The 27,214-nt window shown below is 41.4% G+C and overlaps 1 protein-coding gene across 4 annotated transcripts in view; it reads left to right on the forward strand.

The window, feature by feature from the left end:
- Positions 1-2,140: 2,140 nt before the first annotated feature.
- Positions 2,141-27,214, forward strand: part of SPAG16 (sperm associated antigen 16) — a 403,853-nt gene continuing 378,779 nt past the window's right edge. Inside the window, exons 1-4 of one of the 4 annotated variants that reach the window (XM_040561425.1) lie at positions 2,141-2,404; positions 10,077-10,265; positions 21,527-21,625; positions 26,184-26,311. In XM_040561425.1, the coding sequence (XP_040417359.1) occupies positions 26,238-26,311 (74 nt within the window). In that variant the 5' untranslated portion in view covers positions 2,141-2,404; positions 10,077-10,265; positions 21,527-21,625; positions 26,184-26,237. Of the gene's footprint in view, positions 2,405-9,487; positions 9,756-10,076; positions 10,266-16,507; positions 17,286-21,106; positions 21,154-21,526; positions 21,626-26,183; positions 26,312-27,214 lie in introns of those variants that run through there. The other 3 variants (XM_040561424.1, XM_040561423.1, XM_040561422.1) reach the window with 3 other exon arrangements.

Consider the following 27,214-nt stretch of genomic DNA (forward strand, 5'->3'; position numbering starts at 1 on the left):
TGTTGAGCAAAACAGGGGCTTGGCTCACACTCTCCAGCATAGCAGAAAACACCACCATCACCTGTCTGCCTGAGAAGTTCTGCTTGTTGAGGAAACCTCTCATTAGAAAAATTCTGACTACCCCCTAACACTGTTTTCCTCCCAGGACCGTACCTGAGGCCAGCACCCCTGCCTAAATGCACCTTGCATTAGGGTGAAATGCCCATCAGGTGTTGATCTGATGCAGTTTTGTGCCACTGCACCACGGCTGCACCTTGTGTAGCAGCTCTAGAGACTGGTAGGGACAAGAGAGGAAAGACGAGACCACAGTTTGGCATTTCCAAGTGACTTGTGATGAAATGCATGAGAAGTGGCAGGATTGTTTTAGATGACCATTGAGTTTTGCACCAACAGCTGCTCGTTGTGTGCAACGCAGCGCTGGTGCTAAGGAGATGTGAGTGGGAATGGCTGCAGTACCTGTCTATAAAGAAATTAATTGCTCATACTTAGGGGTACTCCAATAAAAAACATCATCGGGAATAACCCATTTCCCAATAAACTTTTGCAACTTTTTGATGCTTCCCGCGACACAAATACCCCTATGAGCATCATTTGTAACTTTAAGGCTTATTTATTTATTTATTTATTTTGTGTGTGTGTGTGTGTGGTGTTATTCTTGCTACAGGAAACACAACACAGTTCCAATCTGCATTTGGGGGCTCTCGTGGAAAAAAAAAAAAGGAGGTTTTAGCGCTAATTGGGTGGAAGAGGAACGCTTCGCAGCGCAGGCAGCAGATGTCAGCATTGCCATTCCCTGCCTCTGCCCGCAGCAAGCCTTCCTCGGAGGAGAAGGGCACCGGCGGGAGGCTGTCCGCACCGGGGAAATACTCAGCTGGTTGGGAAAAACATTGATTTTCACTCTTCGGCACGTTTCTGTGCGCTTTTAAAATATTCACGTTGCCTAATGCCTTAAGGCATATTAAAACGATGGGGCGAAGCCTTTTTCCATCAGTTTAATGCCCCGCTTGGACTTCCTTTGAGGCTCTTTCCCAACAATTTTTCATGCCACCCGATTTTGGGAAGGAGCACGGGAGAAGGGATCATCTCCTCGTTGGGCCACTGAGGCCCTTGGGAGGGTGAGTGGCATCCCTTCTCCCCCAGGCTGTGCCGATAGCATCATATGCTGTTTTTCCCCGCTTGGGATGCCTTTGAGATAGCCCTCTGTGCGTTGCAAGAGGATGATTGTGCCTGTTTCCGCATCCCCCAAAAATCAGCAGATAAAACACCCCCAGATCTGTGCCCCCAGCCTGGCTCCCGGCGCACACGCTGCGGGATGGATGCCATCCCCTCCTGCCCGGTTATGTTCTGGGCTTTGCATTTGGGTGGCAGCATTGGCCGTGCAATGGGGATGTGCAGCAGCTCCAGCTGTGCTCGTGGGAGTTCTGCTTCCCAGCCTGGGCTGCATAGGCTATAGGTGCTGGGCTATAGGTGCTGAGCTATAGGTACAGGGGACCGTGTGGCTGTGTGTAGGGGTACGAAGCTGTCCAGTCCACCAGAGCCAACGATTTGCCCCGTTGACATGAGCAGCATTACTTTCTGATGGCTCTGGGATGTTTTATGGCATGAAGCAGCCCCAGGCAGTCCACGGATGTCCAGTTGGTCTTCACCCAGCTGAGCCAGAGCGGGGACAGAAGGAACTGGCCCTCATCCTGTTTTTTTGGGGGGTACAGGGGGAGATGGGATGGCTGCTGGGAGGAGAGGAGCCAGGGCAGTGGAGGAGAACCAGAAAGGATCCGCTCAGCTGCACAGGAGGCTTTGAAGTGGTGATGGAGCACACTCGCTGGTAAAGATGAGAAAGGATCATTCATCTGGGAAGATTTCTCCCCTCCCAACATCTACCACAGCCCCTCTGGTGGCAAACACATTTTCAGGAAGGTGTCCCTCTGCACGTGGGCCTGGCACTGAGCTGTCCTGCCAGAGCTGCAGAGCCCCACAGCAGGTGACACTTCTTTTTGACTCTGTATTCACAGAAACCACAACCCTTCGAGTGACCTGAGTCCTCAGGTGGTGTGTGGGGGATGAAAACCGCAGAAAATTGTGAATTTTCCAATAACTGCACATGATGTTTGGACTAATCATAGCATCCTTCTTTTCTGTGGTAATTACTCTGGCCTCTAACACCATGTACTAACATCAGGGTGTCCTCCTGACGCTTGGTACCTGCTTCTGGTTGCTGCTGATGTGCATAAATGAAAGGCAAGGAGATTGCCTCCTGCTAGGGCAGAGTTGCCGGGATCTCTATTGCTCCTGCCAGCTGAGAGCCAGCCCGGGCAGATGCTTCCACTTTGCTGCGGAAAGAGACAGGACTTAAGGCCCCAGTGAGCAGGATAGGTTTCCTCCTGGAGAGGGGTGGTGGGTAGAGGAGGTAGGTGGTTGCATTTTGGGAGATGTTTTTATTTATCCTCTTGCACTGAGGTTCTGTATTTTTATGTTTTCCCCAAATTATCTTAATAGTTGGGGAAAACTTGCTGGTTAATGAAGCACTAGTGTTGGTTTTAGTGTAGTTAGTGTAGTGGCTGTGCTGCTCATGTGTGATTACTAAGGGATGTTCTAAGCATTCTCATTAATGTGACTAAAGAATAAAGAATGGATTTTGTGAATCAAGACTTGAATTTGTTCTTCTGCAACAGAAAAAAAGAAAGCACTGACTTTAATTTACAATTATCTTTCAAATAGCTCATGATAGGATAGGTAGCTTTATGGAGAATACTATAATGTGAAACCAGCAAAAAAATGCTTTAAAAACCCTGTATATGCATCTACAGTTCTTCCAAATTTTGGTATCTGAGTTGCTTGTAAAGATGACCCTGCTTTATGGCTTTATAAAGCAGGTGTGATGTCTATTTTGTGTTTTCTGTAGGTAGTTGAAGCTACAAATCCAAGGCATTAGTGAGAGTGATGTAGGACAGCAGGCAGTGGCTCCCGTTCCTTGCTCATATTCACCTTCTGGTTCAGTCCACTTGCAAACTGACAAAAGATATTGTTGCAAATCACTTTCTAGGCTGCATATGTGTTTAATTAGTCTCCAGTCTACGTAAGGAACTGCAAGGAGAAAGATAATTATGTGGGCTTCATGCTGTTTTGAGTTCTCACATTTTGCAATTTCTTTTCCAGTGTTCAATTAAAAGTTAAGGACTTTCTGAGGCTATCCAAGTAGACTGCTATTGATTCTTCACTCCGGAGGAGCAGAAGCCCTTCTTATAGTTTGTCAATTTGTAAAGTTGCTGGTTGGGATAGAAACCAGGTAGCATGACATCCCTGGGGAAATGGCACAGTAAATTTAAGGTATAAGCTATGAGCATATAACCTATGAACTATATGCTATAAGCATATAACTATATGCTATAAGCATATAACCTATTAACTATAGGCCTGTCAGTTTGACCTCAGTGCCAGGGAAGCTCATGGAGCAGATTATCTTGAGGGTCATCACGCGGCACTTGCAGGGCAAGCAGGCGATCAGGCCCAGTCAGCATGGGTTTATGAAAGGCAGGTCCTGCTTGACGAACCTGATCTCCTTCTATGACAAAGTGATGCGCTTGGTGGATGAGGGAAAGGCTGTGGATGTGGTTTACCTTGACCTCAGTAAGGCTTTTGACACCGTTCCCCACAACATTCTCCTCAAGAAACTGGCTGCTCGGGGCTTGGACTGGCGTACGCTTCGCTGGGTTGGAACCTGGCTGGATAGCCGGGCCCAGAGAGTCGTGGTGAATGGAGCCAAATCTGGTTGGAGGCTGGTCACTAGTGGTGTCCCCCAGGGCTCGGTACTGGGGCCGGTCCTCTTTAATATCTTTATCGATGATCTGGATGAGGGCGCCCAGTGCACCCTCAGTAAGTTTGCAGATGACACCAAGCTAAGTGCATGTGTCAATCTGCTCGAGGGCAGGAAGGCTCTGCAGGAGGATCTGGATAGGCTGGAGCGATGGGCTGAGGTCAACTGTATGAAGTTCAACAAGGCCAAGTGCCGGGTCCTGCACCTGGGGCGCAACAACCCCGAGCAGAGCTACAGGCTGGGAGATGAGTGGCTGGAAAGCTGCCTGGCCGAGAAGGACCTGGGAGTATTGGTTGATAGTCGGCTGAATATGAACCAGCAGTGTGCTCAGGTGGCCAAGAAGGCCAACAGCATCCTGGCCTGTATAAGAAGCAGTGTGGCCAGCAGGGCTAGGGAAGTGATTGTCCCCCTGTACTCGGCTCTGGTGAGGCTGCACCTTGAGTACTGTGTTGAGTTTTGGGCCCCTCGCTACAGGAAGGACATGGAGGTGCTCGAGCGAGTCCAGAGAAGGGCGACCAAGCTGGTGAGGGGTCTGGAGAACAAGTCTTACGAGGAGCGGCTGAGGGAGCTGGGGTTGTTCAGCCTGGAGAAGAGGAGGCTCAGGGGCGACCTTATCGCTCTCTACAGTTACCTTAAAGGAGGCTGTAGAGAGCTGGGGGTTGGTCTGTTCTCCCACGTGCCTGGTGACAGGACGAGGGGGAATGGGCTCAAGTTGCGACAGGGGAGTTTTAGGTTGGATGTTAGGAAGTACTTCTTTACCGAAAGGGTTATTAAGCATTGGAACGGGCTGCCCAGGGAGGTGGTGGAGTCACCATCCCTGGAAGTCTTTAAAAGACGTTTAGATGTAGAGCTTAGCGATATGGTTTAGTGGAGTACTTAGTGTTAGGTCGGAGGTTGGACTCGATGATCTTGAGGTCTCTTCCAACCTAGAAATCTGTGTCTGTGTCTGTGTCTGTGTCTTTCCTACTTGAGACCCAAGTGTCTGGTAATTTAGAAGGTCCTTTTTATTATCATTTCTTTTTGATATTAAAAAAAATCTTTTTGTTTAATGAAAGGACAGTATGCAGTGGATGGTGTTTTGAAGAAATCTTACTACATGGAGAAGTATGCTGAAAGCTGAGACAGGCAGACTTAAAAAACCCTTTTTCTCCTTGTGCTTGGAGAATGCAATACAAGAATGAGTATCTAGAGGCTGCTTGGGAAAAGCATGTCAAGATCCTTTATCAACAACAATTCCAACAGTTATATTGCTAGGACACTAGTGAAACAGCACTCTCTGTAGCTGTGTGCTAATGTCCCTGACAGGGACCTGGGCTAGACAGGAAATAAGGAGTACTTGGATTGTGTGGTGTATCTGGTGGGGTGTTTGGTTCTGTAGTGGATAAAATCCTGCAAGAAGGAGGGAATGCTATGTGACTTAACATAATGCTTTGGAGAAAAGCATTTTGTTACAGATTTGCTGTTTCCTCTTCATTTGTGGGCAACACATATATGTGTCCTCAGTGCATGTGGTTTATCACTGCCACAGGAGACAAGCTGGCATGGCACCTGAGACGAGAAGGGAAGAAAATCAGAAATGTTTTGCTGTAAGTGTGTTCCCTCAATCTTGTTCGATCTGTGGAAATTTGCTCTACTCTGCCAGGAGGATAAAAGCTTCTATAGGGATCTAACCCAAAGAAAACTCTTGCCCATGGGATCTCTTCCTTTGTTTTAATGCATCTCAGACTCCCTCTGACGAAGGAGCAGCTGATATGCCATTAGAGGAACTGACACAGTTGGAATGCAAATACCCTGTGCAGGAGTGAAGATCCTTATGCAGAGAAGACTAGGGAGTACAGGGGATAGTTCAGACAAAGATTATAAATGTCCCCATTAAAAGCTCTCATTCTCACTGAGATAATTACAGAAAAAGCAGGGAACACTTATGGGCAAAGCCAACAGTCTTCATAGGGTATTCCAGCCTCGATAATGGCACGCAGCTTAATGGTGACAAAGTCAAACAGTCCCTTCTGTAAGCCTCCAGGTGTGGAGTCCCTCTGTTCTCCCTAGCCAGTTTTCATGCCTGATCTGCTGGACATGGGCTGCTCTTCATCACAGCAGGGTACAAACTCTGTCTGGATGAGCCTGGCGCAGGTTTTGCTTAGCCCTTCCTCCCAGCTGGCTTTAGGGAGGCTGTGGTGTAGGGTCCTGCTTTTCCAGGAGGTTCCTCCTACCATCTGGTGGTGGGGACATAGGCAGGAGGTGGCTGTGAGCTGCTTCCAGCATTTGTTTTATATCTCCATAGCATAGCTCTTCTGGTCCTAATTAGCTGTGACCAGGGGAACCCTAACGGTGATGCAGCACAGGGAAAGAAGTGTAACCATGTGCCTAGAAGGAAGGCTGCTATACAAAAATACTGTAGTAAATCTTTTTTGTTAAATTAACAGACTTATGGTGTGGTGGGTACATGATTAACTGAGATGGCATGGTTAACTGTGGTGAGCAAAGCTGTATCCTAACAACTTGGGGCTCTATAAAACCGTTCACACTTGCACTGCAATATCGTCATACTTAACTCCAATGTCGACTAAGCTGTGAAGCTGAGTTCTAGATTGACACGCTTGTGCAAGAACAAACATTCAGGCTTGAATTCAGGCTTCAAACATTCTGGACCCAGTGCTGGTTTCCAGTTTTTAGCACCAGTCTGCCTGGGTTTCCCAGAACTAAGCTTTTGCCCTGTGTGTGCTGGCCCCGCTGTCATACCCAGACGTGGGACCAATGTCTCTGATGCTTTCTTGATAATTAGAATTGTTGCCACCCATTAATATTAACACCTAGTGGTAGGGTTAATCAAATGCTAATTAAGACATTGTATTCAAAGTGATAACGAAAGAGGCAAAGTGCCTTTGTGTGTCTTAATAGCCATAATACTTGTCGTGTATGTTAGACAACTTGGTGTGTGAAATAGAGGTTATTCCTCTGTTCTTCCTGCTTTAAAAACTGCTTAGTTAAGTACAGTTTGTGGGGAAGGATAATATTTTTGATTTGGACTAGCTGATACAATTGGAAAAAATGGGCAAGCTTTTGCTCATAACAATCCCCCTCCAGGTCTAAGAAGATTTGGGCTAGTGCTGACTTAACTGAGTGTTCTCAGTATGAACAGAGGGGAGGGAAAAGGTTGTGGCTTGTTAGTTTTTCATCATTCAGAGTCACACACTACTTTTTCCTGTATAATTTAACTGCCGAACTTTCAGCTGTTTCTTTTACACAAAGCAAGGTAACCCTTGGGATATTATACAGATGTAAGAAATAAGTTCTCTGTGCTATCTTAATATACTTATAACACAGAGATTCACACACAAATTAGGAGAAAACAGACTTAGCCATGTGTTTATGAAGTATGGCAAATCTCATTTAAAAAACTGGAGAGATGAAAACATTGCTGACACCATTTACCTTCTTCAGCCTCAGATCTGCTCGGCAAAATCACAATTGCCATTCGTTACCGTTTTTATAAACTTTGTGAAAATCTACGTGCCCAGGGGCTCTTGAAAAGAAAATAACGTGTAGCTTCCAAAAAGCCAGTGATCTAGCTCGTGGTGAGAGCCCGTGAACAATGGATATGATGGGTTCATTTTGCTAGATCCAGTCCAGATCCATCTTAAGTTGATAGGAAAACCTCATCTGACTTTGCTGAGGGTTGGGCCAATGTGTTGCTCTTTGCCTTGAGCAATAAGTAAAATGCCTGGGTGATGTCTGCATGCACTAAGATTATTAAATAGTTTATGTCTGTAGTCAACATGTCTCATTACGTTCAGTAGGTACTTGTTAGACGCAGTCTTGGGTTGGAAAAATGGACCAGGAAGGTGATTATTTCTTTGAGAATTACTCACTGGGGAATCTTTGGCTTGTAAATGAGATAAATGTCTCTGACACATGACCTGACCACATGCCAGTCTGAGTAATTGCCAGCTCACCGCAGAATCACCAGACGTGGGCCAAGGGGGGTGAAGACTTGATGAGGTGCTCTGAAAAAGCTGTTTTCTTAGAAGTGACCCAGCAGATGGGACACGAGGGTCTGACACCATGTGAAGCCCACCAGGACAGTGTGACACAGACATACTTTGCATTGTACTGGATGCACATGCTCCCCCTCCAAATGGGAGACTTGGCAGGAAAAAAGGGCTGGTGAAAAGGGAAAGAGGGGTTCCTGGTAGTGCCCAGTTCCTACAGCTTGGCTGTCCTGTCCACCAAGCGCATCCCTGAGCAACTGTGCCCAATTCCCTTTTCCCTCAGTGCTTTGGCTCCCTGAGGAACTGCAGCACCATTAGCTGGCATCCTCGTCTATTCCCCAGAGCAAACCAGGAGATGTCATTGCAAAAACTTGTTGGCAGAACAGCTCGATTTTTTTTAATTTATTTTTTTTTAGAATGAAGATCTCCATTCCTGCAGATGAACAAGAAAGCGGCTGTTTACAGAGGATATCCTTGGGCTGAATTAGCAGATGATGGCTAATCTGTAGCCTACTGCTGCCCAGGGATGATTTGAAGATCTGGCGTGGATATGGGATGTGAGAGGGCTTATGAGGTGTGATGGGACCCTGCAATTCATGGGAATGAAACATACTGCTTGCATGCAGGGTATGGGGAGTAGCTGCATTAGGTTTTTGCAACCACAGTGCATGCCTGTGTGTGTCTGAGTTGCTCCCAAGTTCAGAGCAGCTGGTCAGCAAGTTTAGGACAGTTAGATGTGATGTTAGGGGATACTGAAACACTTCCCTGGGCAGCTGTGCTTTTCCTTGTGCACTCCAGTTTGCCTCATGGTAACTAAGACTAACATCGTGCATCATTTTGAGTGGTATGGCATGTATTCTGCTTTCCCATTCCACCACACCTGTGTTTGGGACTTGTGCAAAAATATCTTTACATATGTACATGCATCATGCATTTTGGTTCCTGTATTTTGTCTGAGTGCAGCTGCTTGTTGCCTGTTACCCGTGGGCAAGATGGCCAACAAATCACTTTTTCCTGTAATACACCATGATGGAAAGCAATGTCATGGCTTTCTGGAACTAAAAACAATACTCTTGGAAGAAATACAAGTAATCCTGTCCGGAAATTAATTTTCCAAGTTTATTTAAAATATTACCAATAAACAGGATGTATATGCTGTGATTTTTTTTTACTGATTGCAAGTAAATGCTAGATGATAAATGTGGATTTTCTCAACCTTTCTCACTGTGACTGTTTCCATATGCTGTGTTTCAATTAAGCATTTGCATGGTTTCCATGGCACAGCTTTAATGCTGATAATGTAAGTTTACTCAAAATTTGCTTATGCTTAGGATTTCTCACTGCATGAGCAACTTAAACAGCCAAATTGGTGTTTAATCATGTTTCTGTACAGTCCATCTTTTGAGGTGACTCTATCAAATTAGGCTTTTACTAAAAGGTGATGATGATTCTCCAGAAGCAGACATGAGGAGGTTCTTAACTAGTCAGTAAGAGGAGTTTAATTGTTTGTGTATGTGGTTGGCCAGGTAGGAGATAAAAATTCAATAATGGACTTGAGGCTTTCTCATCTGCCTAGCTTTATTCAGCCTCTTGCCCTGAAGGAACAAAAATAGAGGTTTATGTTCTCCCATGTTAAAACCCAGAGGGAAGCAAATTGGTCAGTGACTCTTCCCAGGGCAGAGCTCTCGTATCCTGTGGGCACAGAGGAAGACACAAAAGCCTGGTGGTGACTTGGATCCCAATGGAAGACACTTCCAGCAGGATCAGTCCTCATTGTCACACCAGCTGTGCTGTGCAAGAGGCCCAAACCTGTGGTTTTGGTTATAATCCCATCCTTCTCCATTCGTCTCCAACCTAAGGACTCTGTTCAGGCCTCATCCTGCCAAGATGTGCCCTGGAGCACGTGGGTGGGCACCTTGCTTGCAGGGCCAGGATTGCTTCCCGTGCACTAGGTATGTATTCCTGTGACAACTTCAGCTCACTGAGAACCAGCTTCATGTGTAGAGACATTTTTTGTCCACAAAGTTGTGTTCCTTAAAGCAAGCAATCTTCTCTTCGCCAAGAGTGGAACTTACAACTGTGGTCACTTGTCATATGTTCAAGAATGATTTGTAGGCCCCAGCTTGTGAAAACCACAATATTTCCTTCTGCTTCAAAATAAATATATATATAAATAAAGTGTAGAGTGAAAATTTCACATCTATGATGGAAGTGTCAAAAGGGATATATATAGTCTATTCAGCCAACTTCCAGTTTTCTATATTTTGTTTCAGATTTTCCCCCATCATATGGAATGGACTATAAGGAACTACAGCAATGTGGGGTTTCAATTATGACTCTGCTCCTGGGAGAGGGCAATACTGCCCTGAATAATCATCTCTGAAGAGGACCATTTCTTTTCAAGAGTGACCAACTCTACAAATTGCAGCAAAGGGAGCTGTGGATGTTCTGTAACAGCGAAGGTGGGTAGACGTGGTCACACTGGCCTGTGAATAAACTTCTATTGCAATGCAGTAATAGACATTCTTGTTGGAAACTTATTAGAGGTAAATTTAGTTGAGTGCATTCTGATTATTATCTTCTGAACCAGCTGTATATTTTGAAGAGTCAGAGAAGTGCCATTATGGTGAGGTATTTGTTCAAAATCTTTCTCAATTTAAAGAGAGATCTTATAGTCCTTAGATAGCTATATCATCTTTCCTTCTAGTGTAAAAAAAAAAAACTACTGTTAAAAGTAAGGCTACATTTTTCTGTATTCCTGACCAGTGGCAAAGAATCAGCAGCCCTCAGAACAGCCTTGTAAATACATGTTTTGGACAGGTGCCTCAGGATGGTAGTTTAGTAATCAACACAGAGCAAGGAGCTGTCTCATCTGGTCAAAAAACAGCACTAAAGAGTACTATCTGAAATGACATCCTCCTTGAGGACTTGGGTACCCCATCCCAGACTGCAGGGAGTGGACAGTATAGTGGGGGCTCATAGAGTAAGCTTCTTCTGGGCACTGCAATTCCTCTTCTCAGGGCACAAAGTTGCAAAGTGAGTTTGAAGGTGTCATTAGTGAAAGCCTAGAGAATTTTCCTCTTGGTTTCAGGTGCCTGAAACCTACTAGAACTATCTTCATGCTACATTGGGGATTTGGCTCTAACTTACAGGGACATATTTGTAATAATAGGAGAAAGCATGAATTATATTAAGCAGAGTTTATATTAACTTAAGCTTCCAGTATGTGAGCTAGCACACTTTAAACCAGTTTGGATATCTCCAAATGCAATGCAGGGTGCCTGAGATTGAGCTGTTCAAGATAAGCTGAATTAGAACACTTGCTCATACCAAAGCAAGCAAATGGCTTGATAACAAAAGCTATGGCTGTGCTGAAAACAACATGAAGGTAAAAGCCAAGAACTTAAACATAGCATTTTCAGGTTGCAATTTCATGATGCTTTAGTATTTAAATGACATACTACAAAAACCACGAAGCAAAGATTTGACATTTAAGTATAGGGTGTCAATATTTTACTGTCTTCCATCAAAGATATGAAAATGAAAACCACAAAATACTTCATCTACATCATAAGTTGTAATGTGCTGTACATAAGACTTTAAAAAAAACAAACAAACAACAACACTATTTTGGATAGAGGATGATATAGGACTTTCAGCAACAATTCCATAGAAGTATCTGTTAATATAGGAAGCAAATGAGGTAGACGTAGTGACTATAGTCACCATTATATGAATATACGGAAGCATACATACACTGCTGCTCTCAGCTGAGTTAAGACATATTAGAGGTTGATGATTTGACTTCTAATTATTTATATCTTCACATCCTGTATGTGAGAAAATTGCACTGCACTAAGAACAAACAAAACGGTACAGGGGAAATGAAAATTCCATGCTCAGTCTCAATCAATACAACTGGCTTTAAGCAGCTCCTGAAGGCTTGGCTAAATTCTCTGGTAGCAAACGTTGCTTTTGGCTACAATACACCTGCTAGTCATTGCCTGTCTTACATCAAATTTGGTGACCTTTCTCTGACCAATTATAATTTCCTGGCTGTTTTCTTGAAATAGGAATACACAGTATCTTCTTGGTGTACCTCTGAAAAGGTAATGCATTGAGGAAACAAACACCCAAAGATTGTCAAACATAAAAACATAAACGGAAGAGGTCAGACTTCCAAGGAGGTTGGTCAGAATGGGGAAAACCCAAGCAAAAAGGAAGCTGTGAGTCCAAGTAAGGAAAGCAGTGGGGTGAAAGGAAGTCAAGTCTTCTGTGCTGAGCTGATTAGGATACAGTTGAGGATTGGGGCAGGGGAAAATCTGAAATCATTTTGTTGAAGCACCCTGCAGTTTTTTTTTAAAAAATGTTTTTGCTAGATATATTCATTGCTGTCTATTTTTAAGCTGACAGACAGAAAACTTAGCTGTGTTGGGTCTTAATATGTGCATACTTTCTTACTGGGAAAAAAAAAGCAAATTAAGCATGTAAAGAAGGGGAGCAGGAAACGAGCCAAAGTGATTCTGGCATGTGCTACTCAGTATGAGACTGAGACTTGTGAAGGGAAAATGTATTACCTGGGTAACAAGGAGTAGATTATTTGGAAGCATGGTAAAACTAAGTAATCATTTCTGTTAGCTTTACTGTTGCTTGTCCTCTAGTTTATTCATTTTCTAACAAGATGATGTCTCTATTATTAAGTACAGATTAGGACACTGTTGCTTGTTTTCTGTGCTTTTGTGTTAAGGATGGTGGTTTTCAGTCTTACAACTGTCACATGTAGTTAAATGTTTCTTTAGGTTGTTGTAGGAGTAGATTAGCTGCTTTGTGGTCCAAGTTACCCAAACTTGAAAAGCATGCCAAGTAAACATAGTTTCAAAGAGCAGAAGAAAATATGATAAGGAAAGCCTCTAATTATGGGGAACAGATGATCATTAGTTCCTATAAGCTGGATAAATAACTCTGTGCTCATAAAACTAGAGTTTAGAGAGAACACGGGTCACTTACATTTCTAAAATAAAGAGACTGTCAACTCTTGTGTCTCTTAGTACAGTTTATTCTTGTCTGTGACAGAAATACGCCCAATTCAGTACATGGAGAGCCAAAATGTACCATCTGTCCAATGCTCCTGAGAATTTTCAAAGGGAACAACCACAGAAGATGTGGAGGCAGTAGACCTTGGAAACAGCAGCATCAGCACAGATAGAATAACTTTTATTATACATTAGTGTGCGGGCTACACTGTATATATTTGCACTGTCTGCACTAGAAAACCTGCACTTTGCAGTACTGTGTCATGTAAAACCTGTGCTGTGATCACACTACCTATGTCACTCTACCATTGACAAAATGCCTGGCTGTTTATTCCCAAACTTCTGTGCAAGTGGTGTCAAACATCTTCATACTTCTGTTTGCACTCATATTGTTTTTTGAGCGGAGGATTGTCTTGCACACTTGCACATAAAAAAAGCTGTGTGAAATTGAAACCAGACCGAACTTGAGAAATTCAAAGAAAAATAGCTTTTGGATCAGGTGATTGAATAGTATGACTAGTATTCCAGCCAACGTTAATTATGATTTTAATGAAATGCTTAGAAGAATACTGGCAGAACTGCTGATGCCTTTGGAAACGGGAGTTCTTGTTTTTGACTTCAACTCAAACCCTTCTCTCCTACGAGGATCCTAGACCTAATCTCTAGAGATATCTGTAAATGTAGTAGAAGCTTAAACATGGAATATTCTTCTGTAGAGACAAAATAGTACTACATTTAATAACTTCAGCTTAACTCTGACTGCTAAATCTCTTGCATCTTAGTTCTGCTCTTCCTGACATTCAAATACCAACAAACAAAATAACCTAAACCCACCTCTTTTCCTTCTGGATTAGTTTTCATCTGCTGTAAATTATGAGGATATGAGCCACCAGCAAAGGGGGTAGGAAAGAGGCAGTAATGCACAGCAGGAAGTACAATAGGAAATTTATGTTGATTTGTGTTGTCATAGAATCATTTATTGCAAATTTGGCTCCATTTTTTAAATCACCCCTTTCTGTTGCATTTAAGGTTACAATGGCCCCCTTAGCTTTGCTGATTTGACATTCAGAAATATGAAGACCTGAGGCTACAGCTACTAGACTGCACTGCATTTTCCAGGTGCACTGTGCTTGACTTCAACAAATTCAATCTAAGTATTTAAGTATTATTTTTTGAGACTTTTTTGTACTAATCAGTTACTATAATTTTTCTCTATTAAACCGAACTTTGGCATACATCACTTCAAGGAAAAAATGCCCTGCTCCTTGGATTTTTGGAAAATTGAACTTTCACAGCATGACAAAAGCAATGATGCATTCTGAGAAACTTTTATTGCATGCAATATTCACACCCTTTTGAAACTTCTATGGTTAACTTCTTAGACACTTTCAGGGGACCTCTGTAAAATAAATACATGCAGAAAATAAGGATGTGTACCTTTCTATTCCGTCCCCTACCTGCAATACTCCATGTGGGTGTAATGTCATTGGCTAAAGGAAATTCCCTTCTTATAAGCCATTTTGTTTCAGAATCATTGTTAAGTATCCTTGATGTGATTCTTAAGATAATTGCTAGCCAAATTCTCAGTGTTGTTGTTGTACAAGCAGCTGCCAGATGGCAATACAGAGAAAATACATCTAATGTCAGTTGCCTAACTGGAAGCCAGACGGCACAGCAGAAGTTGGAACACGGTGTTTACCAACTCATCCCAGCTTCCAGCTGTGGTCCCATGCTGCCTTGTGGCCTCTTTGCTGTCACTGTCACATCCATATAATGTTCCAGGCCGTGCTGTGCTCGTTCAGAAAGGTGAATTGATGGCACTCCATTGTCTTCTCTCCCCAAAAGCTGTACTGTAGAGCAATCTGCATGTGGAAGTCAGTGGGTCAGGTAATTCTTTGACGACTTGTCTGTTGTGATGAAGCATGCAAACTGAACTTTTGGATGTCTTCCTGTAAGGGTCTGAAAGTCAGTGGAAGTAGCTTGGACAGATGTTGTTGTTTTGTAACTCAGCTTGTCAGAACTGTAGTCAGTTTGCTTGTTGGATTCCGTAGGAGGGGATATTTTGCTCTGAGTGAGAGCAGCGCTCCTTCAGGCAGTGGAAGAATATCTAGCCCTTTGGGCTTGGGAGCAAATGCAGTATTTCTGGAGCATTCCAGGTTACCCATGATAAATCTCGTCAAATAATGTAACTTGTCTGGCTGATACAGCTACGGTGCGTAGTCTTGGCTGCGTGAGGAAAGTAAGCAGTCTGTCTAATGAAATGCTCAAGCGACAGCAGATGCTGCTTCCATGTCTTTCTCATGAGAAGTTATGGGACAGAGTAACGACATTGGTTAGTGTTATTTGGGAGAAGATAATCATTTATAACTCAGATGGTTACAGGGCTATAAAGCTGGGTGAATCAGGTGTCTGAATGCAGAGCACAACTTCTATGAAGAACTCTGTCATTACTAAAAGCCTCCTGCAAGTTTCCATTATACTTGGAAAGCAGTCAAGTGGTTATTTATTCTCCCTATCAAAAACTTGCTCTTCTAGTTGTAATTTATGTTGATTCAATTCTTGATGGTTGGTTATGTTTATATCTTAGCTTAGCCTTTCTTAACAAATCTCTTCCAACTGTACTTTGATCAAGCTGCTTAATTGTTCCTTTAATAAACCAAGAGGACTGAGATCCTTTTGGCCTTCACTATTAATTGTTTTCCAGCCTTAATCTTTTCTTGAAGTACTACCCTGAGCCCCTTTTAAGTTTTTACCAGTTGATTTGAATTGGGAGTACTATAAATTTACATATTTTAGTGAGATAGACAAGTCTAGTGAAAAATTTGTAGGGAGAAGTTAGGACTGCAGAGGGTGATGAAACTAAGGAGTAAAGAAGGAAACTGCCTGGCGCTTTATTCAGCTCTGTCAGGCTAAGAGCACACCTGCTGCTGAGAGCAGAGTGGTATTAGCTTACGTTATTAATCAGCTGTGCTTCCCTGTATGACACAAGTACAGCCACAATTTGCGATGTGTGCTGCAATCGGCATCTTCCCTAACTATGAGGCCTTCATTCGAATCCTTTTGAATGATTATTACTTCTTTAATTCCACAGTTTTGGAAATATCAACTCAAAGGTGTTGCTCTTTATGAGGCCACTTCTACTTATTCTTTGCTTTTCTTTGAGATAGTTTGCTACAGTTTAGGATTACTGTTTTGGTTTGGATCCATGAAGAATGTTGTTTTGGTCGCAGCAGCTTCCCCTGTAGTGTAAAACCCACCACTTGAACCTCCATCTCTTGAGCCCAGATGAGTTCAAACCCTGGGAGGTACCAAACTCCCCAGTGGAGAAGCAGCCAACAAGAATTTACGAAGGGATACAACAGGCCACATTGCCTTAGTTGGTGCTGTGACAATATTGTGCCAAATCATGGCTCTTTTATTACAGTTGGGAGAGTATGACAGTGTTCAAGTACCCATCATTTCTCATGGATGTCTGTCTACAATGGGAGAAGAAAGGCAATCCTGTGTGATCATCTCTGGAAAAAGAATGCCAAATTAATATTTTCACAGGTTATATGCCATCTTCCAGGATCATATATATATTTTTTCTGGCTAAAGATTAGATTGAACAACAAAACTCAATTTTATTCATTTCCATCTTCTCTGATCTTCAGGCTGTGTTTCATTTTTAACTGTTTAGAGCTTGCAAGTAATACCAGTACCTCTCCTTTCAGACCAACAATTGGCACTTTTATTTTCAGTTACTGTGCATGAATTCAAGCACTGGATTCCTGTTGTGTGTAATTCACAGCAGCTTAAGGGGAATTTAGGAGTGGGACAGCCAAACCAATTTTAAAATTAGAGAAGGCAACAGAATACTTCTCCAACTCCTACAACCTTACCTCAAACACCTGAAAACCCTAACAGGTAATCTTGTTAAATATATGTAGGGTAGGGTATGCTTCTTTTCCAAGCTTTTGCTAGGGAAAACCCCTGTGTGCGCTCTCAGTTAAATGGGAGCACACTGCAAAGACTTTATTTAAGCAACCGGTCCCACAGAGCTGAGCTCAGGTGCACTGTGACCCTCCAAACACCTACGGCAGTGACAAATGTTTCCCACGAGGAAGAAATTAGTCCTTCTTTTAGGAGAGTGAAGCAGGTTTTTCTCCCAATTGAGGAAAAAGAGCATTTCCTAGACAGACCCATCACGAGGTTTTCCGCCCTTGCGCGGGTCTCCTCAGCACCCCGTCGCAGAGGGGTGCGCGGGAAGCCTGGCCTCGCCCTAAAATCCTCGGAGGGCACAGCGTGCCAGAAAGCCTCAGGAACACTAAGTTAACCCAAAATGAGTGAAACCGCCCCTCCGCCCCGGCTTGCGGCGCCTCTCGCGAGAAGGGAAGCGCCCGCCGCCCTGGCAACGGTCAGCGGCCATGGAGGAGTCGGCGATCTCTGAGGCGTCCTTCTGCCTGCAGAGTATCCTTCTTCCTTCCCCCTCCTTTTGGGAGGGCTCCCCTCATGGCCCCCGGTGGGGATGAGGGTGCCCCGGGGTCCCCGCGGTCCCCTCAGCGCCCCTGCTGCGGTAGTGGGGCTGGGGGCGGCTCGGGCAGGGCGCGGGGACCGGCCCGCGGCGTGCCGAGATCTTTCACCGAGTTTCGTGGAAAAAAAAATCAAAATAACAAAACTAGCAAAACCACCACGTTTTATAGGGTGTTGCCTCTGGAGGATGGAGGATGTAAAGGGTTAATGTAAAGGGGTGTTTGTTTGCTTACAGGGACAGGAGGGTCTGTCTCGCTTTACCAAGATGTTTGTTTTCAGTGGTGATGTTAAAAATCCCTGACAGGGTTTCTTTAATGGAACTCTATCTCCCCGCGTTAGGACAGGCTAAAAACGAGTTAAAGTTCTGAAATTAAATCGTCTCCTGGGTTTGTTGATGAGTAAACACAAAATATCCACGAACAGCTTGTAAGGAGGACTCGTAGCCCCACCATGCTGCTGTAGGAGGTGCTGGAAATGGCTGCCCCATGGTACCCGCCAAGGTATCCACAGTGGGTTTTTTAATGCTGTGTGATCAAGTTAAAAGCTCACAACACAGTAAACCAGAAATAATTATATTTTATGAGGCTCTTAAAGAAAAAAGCAACACTTTGAGTTCTTCTCAGGATCGAGTTGTGGCACATTGTTAGGTGTTGGTAGCTTTTAAATGTAAATTTTGGTCAGGTCTCCCAAATCTTAGTTTTGTTGCTAGGTCAGCGTGGGTGCTGTCTTAGGTGTGAGCTGCCAAATGAAGAAGATCTTGCCAGATTTGGTTTAGAGGCTAAATGAGCACTGCTTAAAAGTTAGCCAGCCACTACCAGTAACTTAGTTTTCTTGCCTTACTGAAATTAAGATGAAAGCCAATTAAAAAAAAAAAAAAGGCAATAAATTAAGTGGAAGATTGGCCTTTGTGAGCTTGTGCCTCAGTTTCTAACTTCCTGAAAACACACGCCTGTTTTCAGGCTGTGTGGTATGCTGAGAAAAAGCCGTGCATCGTATGAGTGTTTAACAAAACACAGCATTTGCTAGGAAAACACAAGTTTTAAAACTTAATGCTTCTGTTTTATTGTGCACTTGGATATGGTTTTTGAAAATGGGATTTTTAACTTAAAATTTTAGTCTTATGTGCACAGCATTTGTAATGACATGTTAGCTTAAGTCTATAACAGATCACACGGATAGCCAGGTTGATAGAAAATTCAGGAAGAAAATGAAATTTGCAAGTGTTTTACTTGTCAAGGGTGTGCTGCCGATAGATTCAGCATTTCTATCTGCATTGGAAGGTTTGGTAAATGTGGATAAAAAGAGATGATCAAGATGGAGGTGAGGGGGAAGAATTGTTTCTAGCCCGTACAAAACATAGCTTTAGAAAAATAGTCTCTGATCAAATCAGAAAACATGGTGTGGAAAAATTGCTGGGTATGGTGTTCTATTTAAATGTACTTTATTTAAGCAAGTCTTAAGTTGATAAATACTGTACTGTGAAGTAACGAAGAGGCTTAGGGATTCCAGAGGAGCATGCAGATTATTTAGTTTGTACGTAAAATTACTCGGTATATATTTCCATATATATGGAAATAATGCCTGACTTCATACGAAAATGATGTACCCAGGTATTCACACTATGGAAAGATGACTGTTCTTTAAAAGGTGTTGTCAGCTGGTTAATGATTGCATGCCTTATTAAAATAGGGACGTTTCAGAATGTTACCCTAACTAGTCAGTGTTACTGTGTCTTTATCTCAAATTCCAGGCTGCTGCTGTTCTCTTGCTTTTTAGAACAACAAAGGAAAACTGCTTTGCACTCATGCCTTTATTCCCTTTTTCATATGTAATTAGCAGTTCAGATGAACTTTCTCCCTCTGCGTTGAAGGAATAAAGTCCAGGAATTTGGAGTTGTTTCACTGGGATGTGGTCAGACGCTGGTGTGAGGTCCCCGATGTTCCTGTCAGTATGACAGCAAGTAGGCAATTGCAAACCAGCCTGATGCCAAAATCCTCGACTGTTATCTTGAGTTTCTTGGGTCAGTTCCTAAATGTCATGTCTAGATGTGAGCGATTTTCATCTCACTTCTTTTTGCTCATCTTGATGGACCCACATGTGGTCCTGGAGTACCATGCTGAGAAAAGGTGTGTTCGTTGAGCTGCATGCTTTCTTTGCCTTCCTGTTAAAGGTGGAATTCTTAATCTAGATTTCTTCTGGTGCAATAGAAAACAGTTTTAGGCCTGTTAACAGAAGCCCCCAGACGATTACATTTATTTTCTTCTCCTTGTGAAAGAAAAGAAAACATGGGAGACTTTTTTTTGAAGTTGAGTTTCTGCATAGCTTTGGTTTTAGAATTAAACACTTGAGAATCAGTCAGGTTAGAAAACAAAACTTTTACAGAGAGACATTTGAGATGCAGAGTGGCTGTGACTTGAATTCAAGTCATGCGTTCCACATCTGTGGCCTGTGATGCAGTAATTAGGGAATAAAATTTGGGGGCATATCTATTACAGGCATTAACTTTTATGTAGTTAAGCCTAGATAGGAAATTCTTAAGAAACATTCATGCCCATTTCCTATTTATGCAGACATTTTTTATAGTAAGCATGTAGTGTAATTGTGCAGTTGGAGGTACGCAGATGTGCTTTGTCTTGATTACCGAAAAGGAGGCCTTTATTCACGCAGTGACTCCCCTATTTTTTGTTGTTGTTCACAAGAGAAAATGGCATCTCTTTGACTATTATCTCAAGACTTACCTCTCCTGAAAACCAAAGATGGGTATACTTTTTGAGATGTGACCTCCACCTGCCAGCCTTCTAGGTGCTTACAATTCAACTGATACCTTGGATGCCATGATGCTGTTCTTTAGAAGAATTCAGACTTGGGAAGCGATGTTAAACTGGAAAACCACCCATTTTTTTGCCTCTTCATTTCATTTCCTGTTACGTAAAGAAGCTATGGTTTAAAATTGATTTGTGTGAAGTACTGAATTGCCAGCTTTTCTTTTCTTCAGAAGTTAATTTCTAGTTTATTTACATGGGTCATTTATAGGCTAACTGATTTCCTAGGGAAACAGTCAACAGCGCATCTTACTAAAAACATTTTAGTTATACTTTCACGGGCTGTGACGCCAGTGGATGAGATGTTTATTTTGGTTTTGTTTTACAACATTTGTTATTTTAATGAAAAGTTTGACTAAAGCTTTTGGAAGAACTGTAATTTGCAATGTATTTTTATAATTTCCAAGTTCACTTACATTTGTATTGTAGATGTGTTGTGATTATTATTTGAGGCACAAGCGCCAGCTTCAGTAAATGAGCTAGTATTCAGTGTTTTATTTCAGATGCTCGTTTTGGAACTCATCTGCATTTGATCAAAACTGCCTTTCTTTGAGAGCATCGAGTTACTTGTACTTAGAAGCATCAAGTCTGTGGAAGTGTCAGTGCTGTAAGACCCTTGAGAAAACCAGTGATTGGATAAGTGAGAGTAGAATTTAGCCAGCGTTTAATTCAGAATAATACTTGAGTTCTGCTTTTGGTGGTTTGATTGGGCTAGTCTTAATGGTGGTTAAACCTGCTGGGACAAGTTTGACTCTGTGCACCGATGTAGTTTTTGCTGGAGTTGTGCGTGGCCATCTAAAGGCTGGTGGAAGCCTTGAGAGTTTGGCAGTGTAAAGAACAAGGCTGAGGGTGGTCATAACAGATGGTTCTTTTACAGTTTTTGAAGTTCGAACAGATCCTGTGCACCAGCTGTTTCAGGCTTAACAAAACCTGCAGAAATTACAATAACAGACTACTCTAAAGATGATTATCAGTACGAAGAGGTAATTGACTAAATTGATTATCTTATGTGATATCTGTGGTATTCATGTTTCATTCTTTTGTTTTACTTCATTAATGTGAGGGAGGAGTGGCATAAATCTCCTTTTGTGAAGTGTGATGATGAGTAATCTTTACTTTTCAAGAGGAGATTTAGTGTCAGTTTATTTATGCCTTTCATTTCAACATTAATACTTTTAAGAAAGATGCAGCTATTTCCATTCCAGCTTATTTATAGTTAATATTTAAACAACTTAAAATGTATTTAAATAGGGCACAGTATTTTTAATGTGAATGAGATTAGGAATGAAAGTACTTACACTCTGAAAGAAAGATTTATAAAATATTGATACTCTTACTTTAAATCGCTTCATTTAGGTTCCAGCAGATGATGAGTTTAGTCTTCAGGAAGATGACGAGGATCTGTCAAAGGCTCTGCAGACTATTCAAGAGCAGACTGAAGATGCCCACATTTTAGTAAGAATTTTGTAACTATTAGTAAGACTGTCTATAAACTAGTTAGTATTACTGAGTTGAAATTTGCACATTGTAATTTTTTTGAATTATGAAATACTGGTTGAAAAGATTGTCATCTGAGAAGTTTCTAGGAGTAAATGTGTCACAGCGGAAAAGGCAACTTAGGTTTCCTGTATCTCATTTTCCTTTAACTTCTGTTCATTTTATGTCCCATAGATGACCTCATATTTCAAATATACGGGTGTATTTTAAAATTTTTAAAATCAATATTTTAGGGTTTGTTTCTTTGTGAATAAATTGAATGTGTGTGTAATCCCTGACATGGAGGAGAAACAAAGAGAAATATTTTTAATCTATTGATGTTTCAACAGTGGAATAAATAACTAATCTTGTACCTCTGTTGATGGTTGAACTTGAAGAATGGTATGAAACAGTTTTCTCAGCTTGATTAAATGGATTAGATACCATGAGCTTTTCTTAGATCAGAAGATGTGGTTAAACTCAAATTCTCTTTGGTTTTGTGCATATGCTGATAGATGTCTGTCATCTTCCTTCTTGGCTCTTTATTTGGAGGTGTTTTTTCCATAATTTCAGAATTGAAATCATGCTTTCAACCTTTAGCCAGACATTAATAATAATAAAAAAACTTTTAACACACTTGCTAGTTTCTTGACAGCTTTCATAAGGATGTGCTGTATGTTTTGTGAGGCTCAATGACTAGATTGCTTGATGCTAATTCACTGGAAAAAACTAGTGCTGCTGCAAATGCTTTTGCTGACCCAAGTAGAAGCGCTGTTTCCTGTGAATTAATATTGAATCAATATTCCAACTCTGAGCTAAGAAGCACAGTGGAAGGTTGTCTTCACATGATAAATAACTGGTACATTTTTTTGCCCCCAATTATCAGCTTCTGAGCTTGCCTAAATAGGTTAAATTAGGTAATAACTACATCTGAGAAAAGCTGCACTGCAGTAAACAGTTTTAAGTGATTTTGTGTATATTTGCTGTTCATAGTATCTTTTATACCTAATTCTTTATTAAAGATTGTATTTCAATACTTTATGCAAATGTTTTGTTAAGAAATTTTATAGAGAAAGCACAGATCAAGTGAGCATCTAGAAATATTTTAGCAATTTGCCTAACGGAGATACTCAATTTGGAAACTGGATATTTATAGTAACTATAGTTTCTTTTACACTATTTAAAAAAAAAAAAAAGGTCAAGTACGACCAGGAAAAATTAAGAAAAATGTTTTATTTTCAAACTTCCTTCCAAGGTAATTAGCAGTAATTACTAAATGAAAATGAGCCAACGTAAGATAATGCTTTTCACCATTTTTTCCCCCCAAAAAGTCTGTCTGAATTAAAGCTATGTTTCTACAGGGAATATTGAGGCATTTTTTTTTCCCTTCTGGATCTGTGCCTGGGTGCATTGGAACTACTGAGACTACCTCACCTGCAGATTAGCATTTACAGTGCGTGTTTTCATATTTGGATCCCAACAGAGAAATGAGGCTGGTGGAGCTCTAACCTCTAAGTACCATTTCCCCCCTAGTCTGGAGGTGAAACAGCAGCTAATACAAAGCAGAGCTGTGCTGGGCAAGACATGCTCTGCATAGCAGGGATTTTGCCTCCTCTTCCTGTTCCATTTGTCCTTTTCAGTTGCAGCTCATGATTTTTTTTCCTGTTGTCCTTTCTTTTAGTCATTATAAAGTAATATAATTTACATTTAAACACAAGCAACAGTATATTTTACATATTAAAGAAAATCTCAGCTGATAGGGACCCTGGGAAAAGGTTACAGAACTTCTGGAAAACCAGGCAGATAAAAGAAAGCAGACTAAATTACTTCCTTCAGTAGAGACAGCTATTACGCTTCCTTTCCAGGACCTTTGTTTTCTTAGCATACCAAATAGAACCTGAAGTCACGTTACCTTCATTAACCTTAGTCATGTTATCTAGGTTTGATTATATTTTATTTGATCTTGTTAAATAAACTTTGAATCCTTTTTTCATTCCTGTTTTTTTTTAATCTGAGTTTTTTGCAAGAACATGTCATTTTGTTTTCCAGGGAAATTATTAGTGTATTTGGTGTTAATCTTGCTTCACTGGACAAAAATTCTTGCAAATGTTGTGGAAGTCCCTAGTATTAAACTGGGTGATTATTGATCAAATGTGCAATCCTTATATTACTATCAAAATCTTTTGAAGATTGTAATTCAAAAAGAAATATTTAGCTAATATAAAGAAATACTTCAAAGAATTCTGACCATTTAGTCAGAACGTTATGAGTTTTGCCTGTGTAGCTACTACAGGGTGTCCGTTCACACCACAGATATCAAGAGATTGCTTTTTCCTTCTTTCTAGAGAGGTCAATATGTACAAAAAGTTACTGTTTGCCATTCTATGGATAGTCATCTGAGGTTAAGATCAAGTTCAAGCAGTTAGCTTAATAACACTTGTGAAGTCTGCAAAAGAACAAGGAATTTCCCTCTGGTTTCCTGAGGTCCTGTTCCAAGACTGTGCGTGGTAGACTGCCTTTATTTCTCCCTGTGCTGTTCCTTGCTCAGTTCCTGAAATGCTTCTCAGTGGTAATATCTAGCCAATAAATTCTCTTCTGCACAGATGAAATGGATTCCTATCATATTTCCATTTATTAAGGGAATCAAGCTGTGTCATTTCTTCCAAAGACTGGCTTTATAGATGTGCTTGGGTAACTACGAGCAGCAATATTAGACATTGGCCTCACTTAGAATAAAGAAAGAAAAGCAAGAAGGAGAATGCAGCCGCATGTCTGCAGACGTACTCTTTGGTCCTTCTATTATCACAATTAGAAAACAGACCTGTCTGTGCTGTATGTCCAGTAATGAAAATAGGCCAAATACTGCACTGCACTTGGCATACTGCAGCATTCCTAGTACAGTGCTACATGTCTTGATCTTGTATGTACATTTCTTTGTTAGATAGGTTGCTTGGATTAAACATGTCTTCTGTATCATAACAAATAATGATGAGATCTTTCAGTATAGGGAATACTGCTTGTTTTTAGTGTACCAAGAGAAATGCCTTAATCTCCAAGGAACTTATGCAGTTGCATTGATAGAACTCCCACGAAGGATATGAATAAGCTGTAAATAGCTGGAGTTACTAAAATTCCCCAGCCAACAGATTATTTTATATTGAGGAGATATTTTGGGTTGAGGAGATAGTTTGCAGTCACAGCCTCTAGCATTTCTTGACGAGTATCTCAGTGGAATTTTGTTTTCAGTTAGTACTGAAGACAGGAAAAGGTAGGCATGTGTCCAAGCTCTGTCTGCTTCTCATTTCTTCTCTATAGTGGTATTTTTTCATAATATGTAGCACACATCATAGAACCTTAGTTTCTTCCAGTGGTGCATTTAAGTGATTTGATAGTCGCCAAGCCCAGGTTTTGGTCTGTTCTCTCGCCAGTAGGACAGCCATGCACAGTGCTGTAGCTTGTCTTAGTAGACCGCACTGTTAAGTAAGTCCATTGTGGCATTTTTCTTGCTATGGAGTTCCCAAGTTCTGAGAGCTTTGCATTTTGGCATGTCAAGTTGCTGTAATCCATTTGAAGTCTGAATGAATTACGGCCACCTCTTTTGCTCCCAAGTTGTGGCAGTCTCTCTCAGTTGGTTATCTTTAAATGGCTTTGGGAAAGGAAGTCTCAGACTGGGTCACATTGTACTTTTTCCACCCCTTCTTGCATCTCTGAGCCTCTCTAGAAGAACTTAACATCAAGCTGTGCGCTGAGTGGGCTGCATGTGGTTGGGTGGAGGCAAGAAGTTGGCATCGTAACAGAGAGGTATGGAAGGTGTTTTTTTTCTCTGTAGTAAAGTGTTCTGTTTTGATTGAGCTTTTAGCAACTGTCCTTGACCCATGAGTTGATCTTATCTTAATAGCTGTCTATCTTGATGGCACTGGAGAAGATGCATATGAAGCCTTGGTGCACCATCTGCGTTCTGCTAACACTTGTAGCAGTGTTATCTGACAGCTTCATTCAGTGTCTGCATGTGGATGTTGAGAAGAAAGGGGAAAATTGGTCTTTGTGGGGCTTTTTCCTAAGTAAGAGACCTACTGATGGAGATGTAGCTCTTGGTCTGCCTATAGTATGTATTGTCATTAAAAAAAAAATTGCTATTTTTCTATCACCTTGGACTTTGGCATTTTTCAGGAAATGAAGTACTGATTTTTTCATTGTGATTTTTGAAGGTTGCTGAAGGGTGCAGGAATATGAGAACCAACATTTTCTCTCTGCTCAGTGACAGAAGAGCATTCATCAGATGAAATAGTTTCAGGTCCATATCAGATTATGCCAGGTTCAGAGTACAAAAATCAGGTGGTTTTTGACTTCTCTAACCTTCCACAGACCTTGATATTAGAAGGTATTGGATCAGGGATTGCAGATCTAATCAACAAAGACAAGGGAAACATTCAACTGTACTCTAATAGATCTATGACTTTAGATGGCCTCAGAAATAGAGTATGATAACTGCATTTCTGTTGTAGGTTTAATAACAAATATCAAATTTTAATTTCAGGCTTTGCAATCAGTTCTGACCTCAGAGAAATCAGTGTCTGAAATACCTGAAGCGATGGATGACTTCTTCTGCAATTTTCTGGTCAGACTGGGGATGTCTAGAACCCTCGACTGCTTCCAAACTGAATGGTAAAACATTTAAATGACCCTCTGACTTTGAGAATTAGGAAGTAGATGCTCAGGATTCAAATATTTCAAGTATTGCAGAATTTATTCATATGTGACATTTTACTGAATGAATTAACATGTTGAGACTGAGGATGAAAAATATTGTTTTAAGGACAGGTTCTCCAAAAAGTTGAATCCAGGGAGTTTCTGAACAGGTACATTTGAAGGACTGTATGCATTTTGCCTAACTCCAGATGTTTACAAGCCTGAAGTGGTCACCTCAGGCCTCTTTTATGTCTAGTGAAGAGAAATATTCACTTTTAGGCTGCAACCCATCTGAGTTGTTTTAGCCATCTCCTTTAAGCTGAAGTGAATTTAAGTGTATTTTTTCAAGTATGTTCTGCTCTCCATTGACTACCAAAGAAGACTGGAAACCAGCTGCAATGCAGAAGTCATCACTGGGTGAAGTGGGTCCAGTGCAAAATGACCAACATTTTGTTTCAGTAGTACTGAGAAATTAGGTGTTCTCGTTATTTTCCTGCTTTCTGGAACCCGTGTGCTTGCTTAGAAGCTTGAATGCTTTGTAGTGTGGTATAATGTTTTCACTTACGTGGTGTGTTTTCAGACCTTCATCATAGAGACCTTGTACTTTGAAGTAGAATAAGCACAATTTTTGATACTTGGTAGTTTGGGTATATGAGTCAAAATAATATAGTATTTTTAAAATTTAATTCCTGTAGTAATTGGAAGAGTAAACTCTTTAGCTGTTGCTACCTTCCTTTCCCCAGCAGAGCAGGGATTCCATGTAAAATTGTCGCAGAAGTTTAAAAGTTCAGCTTCATCTAAATAGCCTGCTTCATATATGGAATCCCTCAGGTTATATATTTTTTACTATTGATTAGCTAGAAGTGCTGCAAAGCTTGA

Source organism: Cygnus olor, chromosome 6, assembly GCF_009769625.2.
Source record: "Cygnus olor isolate bCygOlo1 chromosome 6, bCygOlo1.pri.v2, whole genome shotgun sequence".
NCBI lineage: Eukaryota > Metazoa > Chordata > Aves > Anseriformes > Anatidae > Cygnus > Cygnus olor.